The sequence below is a fragment of the Harpegnathos saltator genome, unplaced genomic scaffold, assembly GCF_003227715.2.
Source record: "Harpegnathos saltator strain DR-91 unplaced genomic scaffold, Hsal_v8.6 scaffold232, whole genome shotgun sequence".
Lineage (NCBI taxonomy): Eukaryota > Metazoa > Arthropoda > Insecta > Hymenoptera > Formicidae > Harpegnathos > Harpegnathos saltator.
Window position 1 is genome coordinate 116775 of NW_020230020.1, and position 12351 is coordinate 129125.

At 29.6% G+C, this 12351-nt stretch overlaps 2 protein-coding genes and 1 long non-coding RNA gene across 3 annotated transcripts; all 3 read right to left on the minus strand.

The window, feature by feature from the left end:
• Positions 1-3005: 3005 nt before the first annotated feature.
• Positions 3006-4481, minus strand: LOC112588501 (uncharacterized). The gene is made up of 4 exons (XR_003112890.1): positions 4252-4481; positions 3675-3834; positions 3303-3424; positions 3006-3167 (listed from the first exon to the last, which is right to left on the minus strand). It is a non-coding gene; the product is annotated as an uncharacterized LOC112588501 (long non-coding RNA).
• Positions 4482-4746: 265 nt separating this feature from the next.
• On the minus strand, positions 4747-6729 carry LOC112588502 (uncharacterized). The gene is made up of 3 exons (XM_025298672.1): positions 6487-6729; positions 5896-6108; positions 4747-4981 (listed from the first exon to the last, which is right to left on the minus strand). Exons 1-3 carry the CDS (start codon positions 6692-6694, stop codon positions 4908-4910), a joined length of 495 nt encoding a protein of 164 aa, XP_025154457.1. The 5' UTR covers positions 6695-6729; the 3' UTR covers positions 4747-4907.
• Positions 6621-11123, minus strand: LOC112588077 (uncharacterized). The gene is made up of 3 exons (XM_025298671.1): positions 11036-11123; positions 6750-8922; positions 6621-6660 (listed from the first exon to the last, which is right to left on the minus strand). The coding sequence occupies exon 2, from the start codon at positions 8906-8908 to the stop codon at positions 7346-7348; it is 1563 nt and encodes a 520-aa protein (XP_025154456.1). The 5' UTR covers positions 8909-8922; positions 11036-11123; the 3' UTR covers positions 6621-6660; positions 6750-7345.
• Positions 11124-12351: the final 1228 nt, after the last annotated feature.

Sequence of the window (12351 nt, forward strand, 5' to 3'; positions counted from 1 at the left end):
TAGCGATCAGTATTAACTGTTTCTCCAGGTTTCAACAGTTCATAATATACGAACCAACCTGGTCCCACCAGACACAGAGCATGGTCTTGCGACCAAAGCGATTTGGCTTTGCAGTCGATGGGCCGCCTTCGCCAGGTGATAACCATGATTTTTTCGCTTGGGATTTTCGAAATAAATCATTTTTCATCACCCGTTACTATTTCGATGCAGAAATAACTTTCTTTCATACCTTTGAAGCAGCATTTCACTGACGATTTTTCGATTTTCCATTGCCTGTCATTCAATTCATGTGGCACCCATCTTCCTATCTTTTGGATCTTTCCCATCGTTTGTAATCGTTCACAAATTACTACTCGGCTCACATTCAACTTTTCTGCCAATTGTTTTTGAGTTTGTGTTGGGTCTTCATCCAATAACTCCTGCAATTCCGCATCTTCAAACGTTTTCGGCCTACCAAGACGTTTTTTGTCTTGAACGTTGAAATCACCACATTTGAATTGTCGAAACCACGTTTCACATGTTCTTATGGTTGGAGCATGCTCACCGTAAGTCTCTACCAGCAAACGATGACTTCAGCGGCTTTTTCTTTTGATTAAACAAGAAAAGTAATGCGTGTCGCAAATGCACGTTTTCAGGCATAAAACTCGACATTTTCAAAAAATTACCCATACAGAAAATAATATCTATTAGATATTCATTTGATATCCACGATGGATATTCAGGATATCCATGAATATCTACTGAATATCTATTGTACGTTGCATAGATATCCAAATGTCCGCAATTCGATATCTAACAGATATCCATAAGATATCCAAGGAAACATCTATTAGATATCTTTATCATATCTAGTGGATATTTATATGGATATTTAGTAAATATTTAATAGATGTCCAGTGGATATTTATAAAAATATCTATTAAATATCCATTAGATATTTTCGACGGATATTAAGAATATCCATGAATATCTACTAAATATTTGAATATCCATAGATATTGAGAATATCTACAAATATCTACTGAATATCCATTGTACATTGCATAGATATCCAAATGTCCACAATTCGATATTTAACAGATATCCAAAGGATATCTAAGGAAATATCTATTAGATATCCTTATCATATCTAGTGAATATTTATATGGATATTTAATAAGTATTTAATAGACGTGCAATGGATATTTATAAAAATATCTATGAAATATCCATTAGATATTCTCGACAGATATTGAGAATATCCATGAATATCTACTAAATATGTATTTGAATATCCATGGGTATTGAGAATATCCATGAATATCTACTATTTATTGGACATATAATTACATAAATATCTAAATGTCCACAATTCGATATATAATAGATATTCAAAGAATATTTGAGCTCATATCTATAGATATTTTCCATACAGCACAGATAATTGCAGCAACATTGCTGCAACATTGCAACATTGCACATTGCAGAGACATTGCAGAAAAATATTTTGCATTATTATATCTGCAATTTTGTAGCAACATTTCAAATCACACAGTGCTAAAATAAAATAATATGTTAGTATGTGAGCGGTGTATATATTACGAAATTACGTTCCGATAATTATTGTCATTAAGGCTCCTGGGTAGTGCAGCCATATTGGATTATGACGTCAGAAGCGAGGAAATACATGTCAAAAATTTCAGCGATTTACGGCCAAATAAAAAAATATATCATTAAAATGACACTTGCAATCTGTTCTATATACTTGCAAAATGCTCCGGACTTATAAAATCGACTGATTTTGACAGGAAATCAGTCGATTTTGTAGCATTTATTTTGCGGTTATATAATACTTATTTCGGCAAAAGAGGACCGTGCGGAGCATTTTGCAAGTATATAGAGCAGATTGCAAGCGTCATTTTAATAATATATTTCTTTATTTGGCTGTAAATCGCAAGAATTTTTGACATGCATTTCCGCGCTTCTGACGTCATAATCCAATATGGCTGCAGTGATTATCCAAAAGCCTTAATGAATATTATTGGTTATTATATTATGCGTGACGCATAAGCAAATAAATGGTCCTTTCCACAATACAAACAAAGAACTCTGATTGGTTATATTCACTTATCCATCTTGCATAATGCGTTATGCAAAAGTGTGTGCTTCCCGTTTATCGTGCGGCAATCATTTTCGTGCGGCAAACATGCTCTGTAGAAGACCATAGCATAGCACCGTTGTAGTAACATTGTAGCAACGTTGTTTTGCAACATTGCAAAAAACATTGCTAAATGTAGCTGCAGCTTGCAACAAAGGTAAGATGTCCGCTTGCAACAATATTGCAATGAAACATTGCAATAATATTGTGGTATAATATTGCAACAACACTTGCAATATAATTTGTATGCAATAATGCTTTATATACATGCACACACACACGCGCGCGCACACACGTGCATACACACACACACACACGCGCGCGCGCGCGCGCATAAACACAGGGATCAGATTCCTGCCACGTTCACGTCGTTGACCCCGGGTAACGTTAAGAGCAGGCTAGCCAGTGATGAATTGCGAGCATACAACCATTATTCAGTTACACGCGTGACCATCTACTCAAATACACACACACACACACACACAAAAGATATTTGACAGTATCCTCATCACAGATGTTTAACGTTTAAAGACATCCCTTAGACTTGTAATCATAATTGAGACTTATTTCCAAAACTGTCTTGAGTATATCCTCAGATGTTCTGTAACCAATAAGATAGTCCGCATTTCATCGGATAAATTTAAGATGATCTTAGAAATAAATGTTAATTATGAGTCTTACAATTCCTGCTACCTGGAAAAAATTACTTTAAAAAGATGAATTATAATTATACAAATATTGATTTTATTTGTTCATTATTATTATTATTTGTTTATTATTATTGCTATCTTATTTGATTATAATATATATTATTATTTTTTATAATCTCAAGTTATAATATATATATATATATAACGTAGTGTAGTAATACAAAAATACAGTTGCAACTATATCTATAATTAATATAAAAACATAGGCTCTCAATTAACATTATAACATAAAATATTTTTTATATTAAAGATTAATTAATCTGAACACTGAGAATTCTGTAGCTGCGAACTGTAGTTGAGAAATGTAGCTGACGACTTTACTGAAACAATGAAACAAATTACATTTCAGTTTTATGTATATACTATATTTCATATGCTTATGTTTTTTAAGAAATTAAAAGAAAAGTATGCATTTACTTAATTTTAAGAGAAATGCAGTTACATATAAAACTAACCTTTGTTGAACTTTGCCGTCATTTTTCGTTTTCAGCTCTGTGTTTCGCGTGTCGGAACCAATCTTTGCATTTAATTTCAAAATTCTTTTCGGTAACATTAGGGAATGTCTTCCTGACAACTTCTGCAACAGTTTCAGTTAATGTTTAATTTTCTATTATTTATATTATATTCATATTATTAAATAATTCTTAATATTTTCGCGGTATCATAAAATTTGTTGTGCTAGAATAACAATATTAAATTTGTCAAAAAATGAAATTAATTACTAATATATTAATTGAATAACTATTTATGTAGAAGTTTCGTCACCCATAGGTATTTTAATATTCAAAAATGAATATCTCTCTTTATTATAAAATCTTTATACTTACTAAACATTAATTTCATTATTTCGAAATTATGAAGTTTCCGTTTTCCTTTACCTCCTACCTAACTGTACATACTAGCTACTTCATTCGTAAAAACATAAAGAAGCATCCTTTTTGACATTTCTTCATAGCTAGTCCCACCAATCATTGCTAATATGTTAAACTGAAATATTTTCATATTACTTGAGGAACATACATAAAAGGAATGTATATACAGGATGTCTGTACCAAAACTGATATATAGCTAGAATAAATCGGGATTAATAATAGAAATGATAGTTTTTTTTATCACCACGTGAAATTTTAAGATATTAACAACGAAAATTTTTTCGTGCGGCTAGTCTCCTATACTCATGTTACAGCGCGTACTATTTGTAGTATTTGTTCCATTACAGCGCGTGCGCTAATTAGCTAGTAGGCTGGCTCAGTAGAAATTTTTCGCTGTTAATGTTTCAAAATTTAACGTGGTTGAAAAAAAGCACCAATTCTATTACTAACCCCGATTTATTTTAACTATATATTAGCTTTGGTACAAATGCTGTCAGATATTCTGTATGTTACTATATTTTACATAACTCACCATATGCTCTTTTATTCCTACTCCGTTTGAAGTAAGAATGCGTTCTAGTGACTCGACTTCTTCTATAGTTTTCAGAGGGAAGGATAACTCACTTAATTCATCAGTTGGTGTAGAATTATGACGTTCTTGTGCCTCATTTGAGAAACATTTATTATTTATATGTTGATATTGTTCAGTTAGACAATTAATGTCAAATTTTATTTCTATCAACATTCTCTCAATACGTTGAAAATAATCTAGTGACATAAATATATGTAATATATAAGAAAATAAATTAATATATATTATAAAAATGCAATTTTTTAAATATTCCCTTTCAGATAGCATAAATTTCCAAAGGACATTTTAAAGATGTCTAAAGGACATTTTCCATCTTAAGAATACTAAGACTCTTTGGAGACTTATGCTGTCTGATGGCTTCTCAATTGAGACATTTTATCTAATTTTAATCTATTATTAAGTTATTTTCTTCTTACTTTTAATTACAATGTATTCTTTATTTTTCAATTCCACATAATCTTCTCGCATGATGGCAGAACTTTCTGCAGGAATAATACGATTGCTGGCAATATCATTCATTATTGTTCGATTACATGTATCGATATCATCGTGTTTTGCTTGTTTTGCAAACATTGATTTATGAGAAGTCGAAGCATTTAGTGATGATCGATTATTTGACATATAGTGTTTACTATGTTCTTTTTGGTACCTGAATCTACATGTTTGGTATCTGAAAAAGTCGACCACTCTACTTTAATGTAGATCATATATAATAAAAAACAATATTAACTATTTCCATTTTGATGAGACGTATCCCAAAAAGAATTTAAAGAACTGTATTTTGGAACGAATCAATGTATTTTAGTGATCTCTGTTATAGTATTTAGGAAGACAATTTTTTTAGTTGGAACGTATGTCTGTTGCAAAAAAAAAAGGAATAGTTCATATAAAAAAAAATTTGTAATGTAGTATAAAAAGTACATTGCTTCTTCGATACTTTGTATATGATAAATATCTATTTAATTAAAAAGTTAAATGTACATACATCTAATATTAAGATACTATGTATTTATGGTTTGATCGCTAATAACAAACCTGAATTAGAATTGTAAAATTAAAAGCAGCGAATACAGTATAGCAGTCAATAAATATTTAAGTTTAGTAAATTTGAACCAATCGTTTCGAAAATTAATACGTATAACTTTTTGATTGCTGATAACAAATTTGAAATTCAAATAGCAAAATTTAAAATAGCGGATATATAATTATAAAATTTAGGATCAAAATTTAATAATTAGAAACAAATGGCAAATTAAATATTTTAAGATATTCTGAGATAATTAAGCATCCCAATTTTACCGGTATAATCCGAATTTTTCACTCATCCTCGATTTTTTTTAATGCTATTCGGGACAATTGCTCTGGATTCGATGGATTTATTCCGATTTTAAGAAATTTTTTTAAGGAGGGAGAGACTGATGAGAGAGAGAGGGAGAGATCGGTAAGAAATCAGAGAAAGACTAAAATGGCGCACACATTGCATATCTTTATGTTTTGTTCTAATATCTACAAATATTTAATGGTCTTATACTTGTACGCATATCTGAAAACACGTGTAATAAAATTAATTTTAATATTACTTACTCCTATAAACCTTAGACGCTTTTGGATATGATGGTAAACGAGTTTGACAATTGTTTTCATGATCATCATCATCATCATCATCATCATCGTTAATATCATCATCGGAACTAATCACTTTCCTGGCTTTAATTTTTCTTTGTGCTTTGTCAGTATCCGTAATATCAGAATCTATCTCAGCCTTTTTTAGTTTATTGCGTGCTTCATTGTAAGACTCTAAACGTACAATATATTTATGTCATAATAATTCTCAACCATTCTTTGCAAATAGAATATAATTATATCTTTATAAACATCTTCTTTAAATAAACAATAATGAATAAAAAAGGTTAACCTTCGTACAACAAGGTGCAAACTGTTATATTTCTCGTAAGGTGGATTGAATGTACTAACAGAAACATTCTATTATCACAATTAGTTAAAAATATCTAAAAATAAACGATATATCGCAAAATATATGAAGTATATAACAAGACCGTTATATGTTACGCTTCATCACATTCCAGAATTATTAGTACAGTCGAAATATGAGTTTAGTCGATTCCAAGTCAACCTTATTAGATGAGTCAAAGAATTCGCGTTACATTCACTTACCATATGTACCAAAGATTCGTTTAATTGGATATAATAACCAATTATCTTGAGGTGTTTGTCGTGTTCTAATCGCTGCATCTATATCTTTATCTGTTTTATAATTTGGATATAAACATTCATTTTTTTCCTTTTGTATCCAGTTATCTGGTATCACTTGTAATCCATCTTCAAATTCTATCAAATTAAATTTATTTGTACAAAGAGACATCTTGTAGTTAATATCTTACATCTGAAAGATATATATATTTGCATAACATACTTACTAACAAGATGTATGAAGAACAAAATTACATCTTTTCTGTATGTAACAATGGTAAAAGTATAAATGCAGAATTGCAAAGGTCAAATTTCACATATTTCGTCGTAACAAACGTTATAGGCCAAACTGATAAATATCCATATTCGTTAGATTTATATATTCCCAACAAAGAGGAATTGCACGGTTCCGTATAGAAGTCACTCAAATTAAGGAATTCTCGACCAATAATACAAAGTTTATTAGAGGTCGTTGTAGCAATATTCTTTATTGCTACAATTGAGCCATTATTTAATCCACAACAGTTATTTGGTTTGTGAATAGATAAAGTAAAATCTGCTGTTATAAATATTGAATATTGAGGACTATTTATCCCGGGTAAAATAGGTCCTGCATTGTGTATTCCATATACACCTATTTTTCGACATTCTTCTTTGAATAGTAAACCATGTTTCAATTCTGTTAAACGATTGTGGATTTGTTGCAATGGACGTTCAGCTTTTCTAATAAACCGTTTTACTTTTCTTAAATAATTTTCATATCGAAAAGCGCTGAATGTGTCCAATGTTCCAAATTTTCTAACATCATCATAATAACATAAATTTAATTTGATAGAACATCATCCACTAAATGAATTAACGCATGTACATTGTGAGAGATATGCTGCGGTCCATATAAGATTGTGAATGACCGTACAAAATGTTCTAGTAAAGATTCCGCATAAGAAACGAAAGAAAGCTGTGGAGAACATAGTAGCCGAATGGCCACGTGCAGCGTTAAAAAATTTCTATAAACATCTTTATTTATGTACTTCTTTAAAATAATTGGACCCGTATATAAAAGAAATTGTCTCAACTCAGTGGCTTTCCATAAACTTAAGAAATGCAATTCTCGTGGTTTACGAACAAATTCTATAGGTATTGATGTGCGCATTCCAATTAACAACCTCGAAATGTTGTGTATTACTTGTGTTGGCAATCGTACATTTAACGGCCCCGATAACAAAAAGTTCAACATTTTCTTTACTACACCAATGCAAACCAAATGCATATAATCCAACGGGATGTGACTAATTAATCCAAAATTTGGAATATTTATTAATATACTCTGTCCAATATGATGTTCTTTTTGTGATTGCTTAATAAAGCTGTCGTTTGTCCGTTCAGGACAATTTATATTTGGGAAACACATTCTGTGTAGAATGTATTCACCTTCAGTTGTACATTTCGCACAACTAAAGTAACCTGTATGCCCTTTTGTAGCTGTTACAAAAGACTTTGCAGGTGCATCAGCAATTAAAGAATGTATGGATATACATATATGCTTTCCTCCATAATCAAGTCCATCAGTTACAACATTTTTTGCTTCATTCACAAAATCACGCAAAAAATCGTTACAGTCGTCTGGTTTCTTGGGACCAAAATAACATCCAATAATAAAAATGGTACGAAAGTTGGGCGCTATCGAGCCTAAGATAAGCCACAATTGATTAGTAGAAGAGTTTGAGATTGGTAGTCCGTCTATACTAATTTGCACTTTAACGGTATCAACATTATCTGGATCATTTCTTAAAAATTCCATTATTCCTGATATTAAGCCATTATGAAAATACTCTCCTGGAGCAACTTTCCGTATGCTCGTACATCTTGCTGTTTTCAATAACGTTTTACAGTTTTTCGGTAAACAGCTGTCAAAGTTATATTTTCTTAAAATCTGTAATAATGCTGTAATTGCTGTTTGTGATATTTGAAATTGTACTGCCCAGTTTATTAACTCGCCCTTAATTAATTGAATAGAAGACAAATTCGTAAAATCATTATTTTTCTCGTTACAAATGGATGCGATTGGACATGAGTCCTTCAAAGTATTATTACTTTGCTTCAAAATAAAATCACTGTTACAATAAAGATTATATGTAGTATTTTCATTGTAAGTATCAGTGATATTGTCATGGTGTTGCGACAGTTCTTTCCTTGTTGTTACATTTATTGCTTGATCGAAGTTATGATCATTAGTGGCAGTAACATTTGATGTATTACTATCTACTGATAGCTCATTTATGGATTGCTCATCTATACTTTCTATAATTGCAATATTAAGTGCATTACGTTTCAATCGTCTGTAATGTCTTTCTGACATTTGCGATAATAATTTTCGTTTTGGCATGGTTGATATATATCCTAGAAATAATATAACATTTTCTTACTCTACGTTATATTGGTTATTTATCTCTACTTTTTATAAAAAAATTACATTTTCATGATAAATAATGAAGCAATATATACCGACATAATGCAGTTTCGTGATCTCTTCATCTCATTCAATTGCATGCATAGAATCGCAAATTTTAAAACAAAAAATCGATAAATATGTTTTGAGTTTTAATACAAGTATACTTTTTAGTATCACCCATTTATTAACATTTCTATTTTTACACTAAAACATTTGCGGCTTTGCATTTAATCAAGAGAAAAAGGGAAAATACGAAACTATATTAAATCGATATACAAAATTGCTTTAAGAAAAAATTTATATGGAAAAATATCATATAATAAGAAAAAGTTATATAAGAAAATATATAAGAAAGTATATAAGAAAAAGTCAGTCTGTTTAAGAACAAACTATATAATTTGAAAATTATTGTTTTCTAGAATAACTATTTTATAAATTGTTCTAATTATTTGGTAAACAAAGTTAAATCATATGTCTTTGTTTATTTTAAAGAAACGGCAAAGATAAACATATGATTTAACTGTTTGCTTACCAAACATCTGGAATTTACTTTTAAAGATATTGATATTAGAAAAGCAAAATAATTCATAAAAATGTATTTCTTTTTAAATTCTATTTAAAAAGTTATATTTACTAGTTAAATAAAGTTAATTTAAGACAAATAGCTTTTAGCATTGTAATAGTACATGAAAAGAAATACATTCGTCTAAAACAGAGGTCAGCAAGCAAATACAACTTTTGATCAACTTTCAGAAGGAACTTTCTCTTTTTGATGTTCCTCTTATCTTCTCGCTGGACGAGCTACCTATAAGTCGCAGGAAAGGAGCTCAATCTTCGAATATCGTGCTACGAAGCCCATAAAAAAGAGAAAAATAAAAGAAAACCTGTGAATTATAGCATGATATATAGAGATCACGCTTTTGAATCTCGAACGATTTGTAGAACGTCGAACAAGACAAGAGGAATATCAGAAAGCGGAACAATGATGGTCATTTTGTAAACCGAGACCGTAGCTGATAGCAAGGGAGAAGACATATAACAGACAAAAAATGGAGTATGAGCATCCTTTCTCTCTCCCTCCCTCCCTCCCTCACTCTCTCCTTCTCTACCCTCCATCTCTCCCACCCTCTCTCTCTCGCTTCCTCCCTCTATCCCTCCCTATCCCCCTCCCCCTCTCTCTCACTCCCTCTCTCTCACTCTCTCTCTTCATTTACTACGGCCTCGTCGACAATGGCATCAAGTTTAGAAGTCTCTCGAAAATCAACTGAAAATTATATCGTTTACTAACCACTGATCTAAAACTCTCAATAATGAATACAAATACAAAATTTGAAGTAATAAAATATTGCATAAAATAAAAAAAGCAAAGACTTCAGAACTTAGAAAATTAAATAACTAAAATATATCATTAAATTATAAATCTGTAGGAAAACATTCATATATATTCTATTATATATATATAATAGAATATATATGAATATATATAATAATGATATATATATCATTATTATATATACTGAATGTATGAAATATTGAATGTATGGAAAACACAATTAAACCAAGATAATTAAACCAACAAAAAATTAGAAAAATGCTAGTGAAATAATCTATTATTAATTCCAATCATAAAGATAGAAAGATAAAAATGAAAGCATACGAGACAGGTATACAAAACATAAAATAACATTTTTATAATGAAGAATATAACATTACAAAAAGACAGCAATATTTAATTATATCAATGCTGCAAATTAACTGCAATTGTATTTCGGGCAAACTATTCCTCTACTACCACTTCAGGCTTGACGACTAAGTCGCCGGTCGCATATGAAGTGTTTTGCTTCAGGAAAGTCTCCATATAAAAAATGTGTTAGAATTATATTTTTCGTCAAATAATCATTAATATTTTATCATAAATATTTTTAAAATTATATCATAAATATTTTTCTTGCACAATATTCTTATTTTCATAAAATAATTAAATAATTGAATATGATATATTCATATGCAATTAATTTTCAACACTGAATTACATCAATAAAGTTCTAAAAACATACTTACCAAAGTATGAAGTTAATTGTGGAAGTATGAGGTTAATTGTGGAAAATATTCATACGTTATAAATATAACTTTTCCAATTACTAAAACTGTGCTGCAATAAAATATTTAGATTAATTTAAATATATGCAATTTTTATAATACAATATTTATAAATACTTAATAATTTAATATTTATATAACTCAATATAACTCATAATGATCCAGTAAATATAATATTCTAACACAAGTATATAAAGATTTTACAAACTCACTGAGTTAACAATATATAAGAATAGCAAATTGCTATTTTTATATAACTTTATCTTTATTTTATTATCTTTGCATGTAAACAAGTTAAAAAAAATTTCATGAATATCTATTTTGGGACAGTTGAATATTTAATATATGCTAAAAATAGTATCTATTTTCAAACTGCAACTGAAATATAAATTACATTATATTTAACTAACTGAAAGTAAAAATAATGTGAGATAAAAATTCTTGTACATTGTGCAAAGGCAAGATTGTCTAGCCAATAAGTGATGCAAAATAGAGTTATATTGCTGACATTTATATGACATATTACTGAAATGTAAGTCGTTATACACAAAAATCTATTCTTGAATCTTGTATACTGTAGTTATCATGATAAAACCGGGATTGTTAAGGGTTAAAGATATATAAAGAGTTCGCCTATAACAATCCAAGTTTTATCATAATAACTATAGTGAAATTTATAAACATTTACATATAACAATTTACATCTCAGTAATATGTGTGTGTTTCAAATCACTGGTAGGATAAAAAAAGCTAGCAATTGCACAAGATACAACACTTACATTATGTATCTTACTTTTTTATGTAACTTACGTTTTTCGTAATTTTTAATTCTAACCTGTTTCAATAACCTTTTCCTTAAAAGCAGTATTTTTTATCGATTTTTTGAATTTATGGACGATTCTCTTTTACTTATTAATAAACAATCTCTAAAACAATAATAAGATATTAATGATATTCCCAAGCAATGAGAAAGTCCGAAAAACCACGCAGAGACGTCCAACAACTATACGTCTTTGAACGTCTTTACGACATTTTACGATATTTTTACTGGCTCGATTCGTGATTAATATAAAATAGTATATATTTATAAGATTATTATACGTATATATGTCAAATTAGTCTGAATGGAAAGTCCAGGATAAGGCGTATGCATTCATAAAATAAGAATTGAACTAATTCATCAAAATATATTATGCAATTTGCGTGATCATGAAACACAAAACGTGATTATGAAACACAAAATATTAGTGTTGTATGCAAAAATGTAATTATAAAAG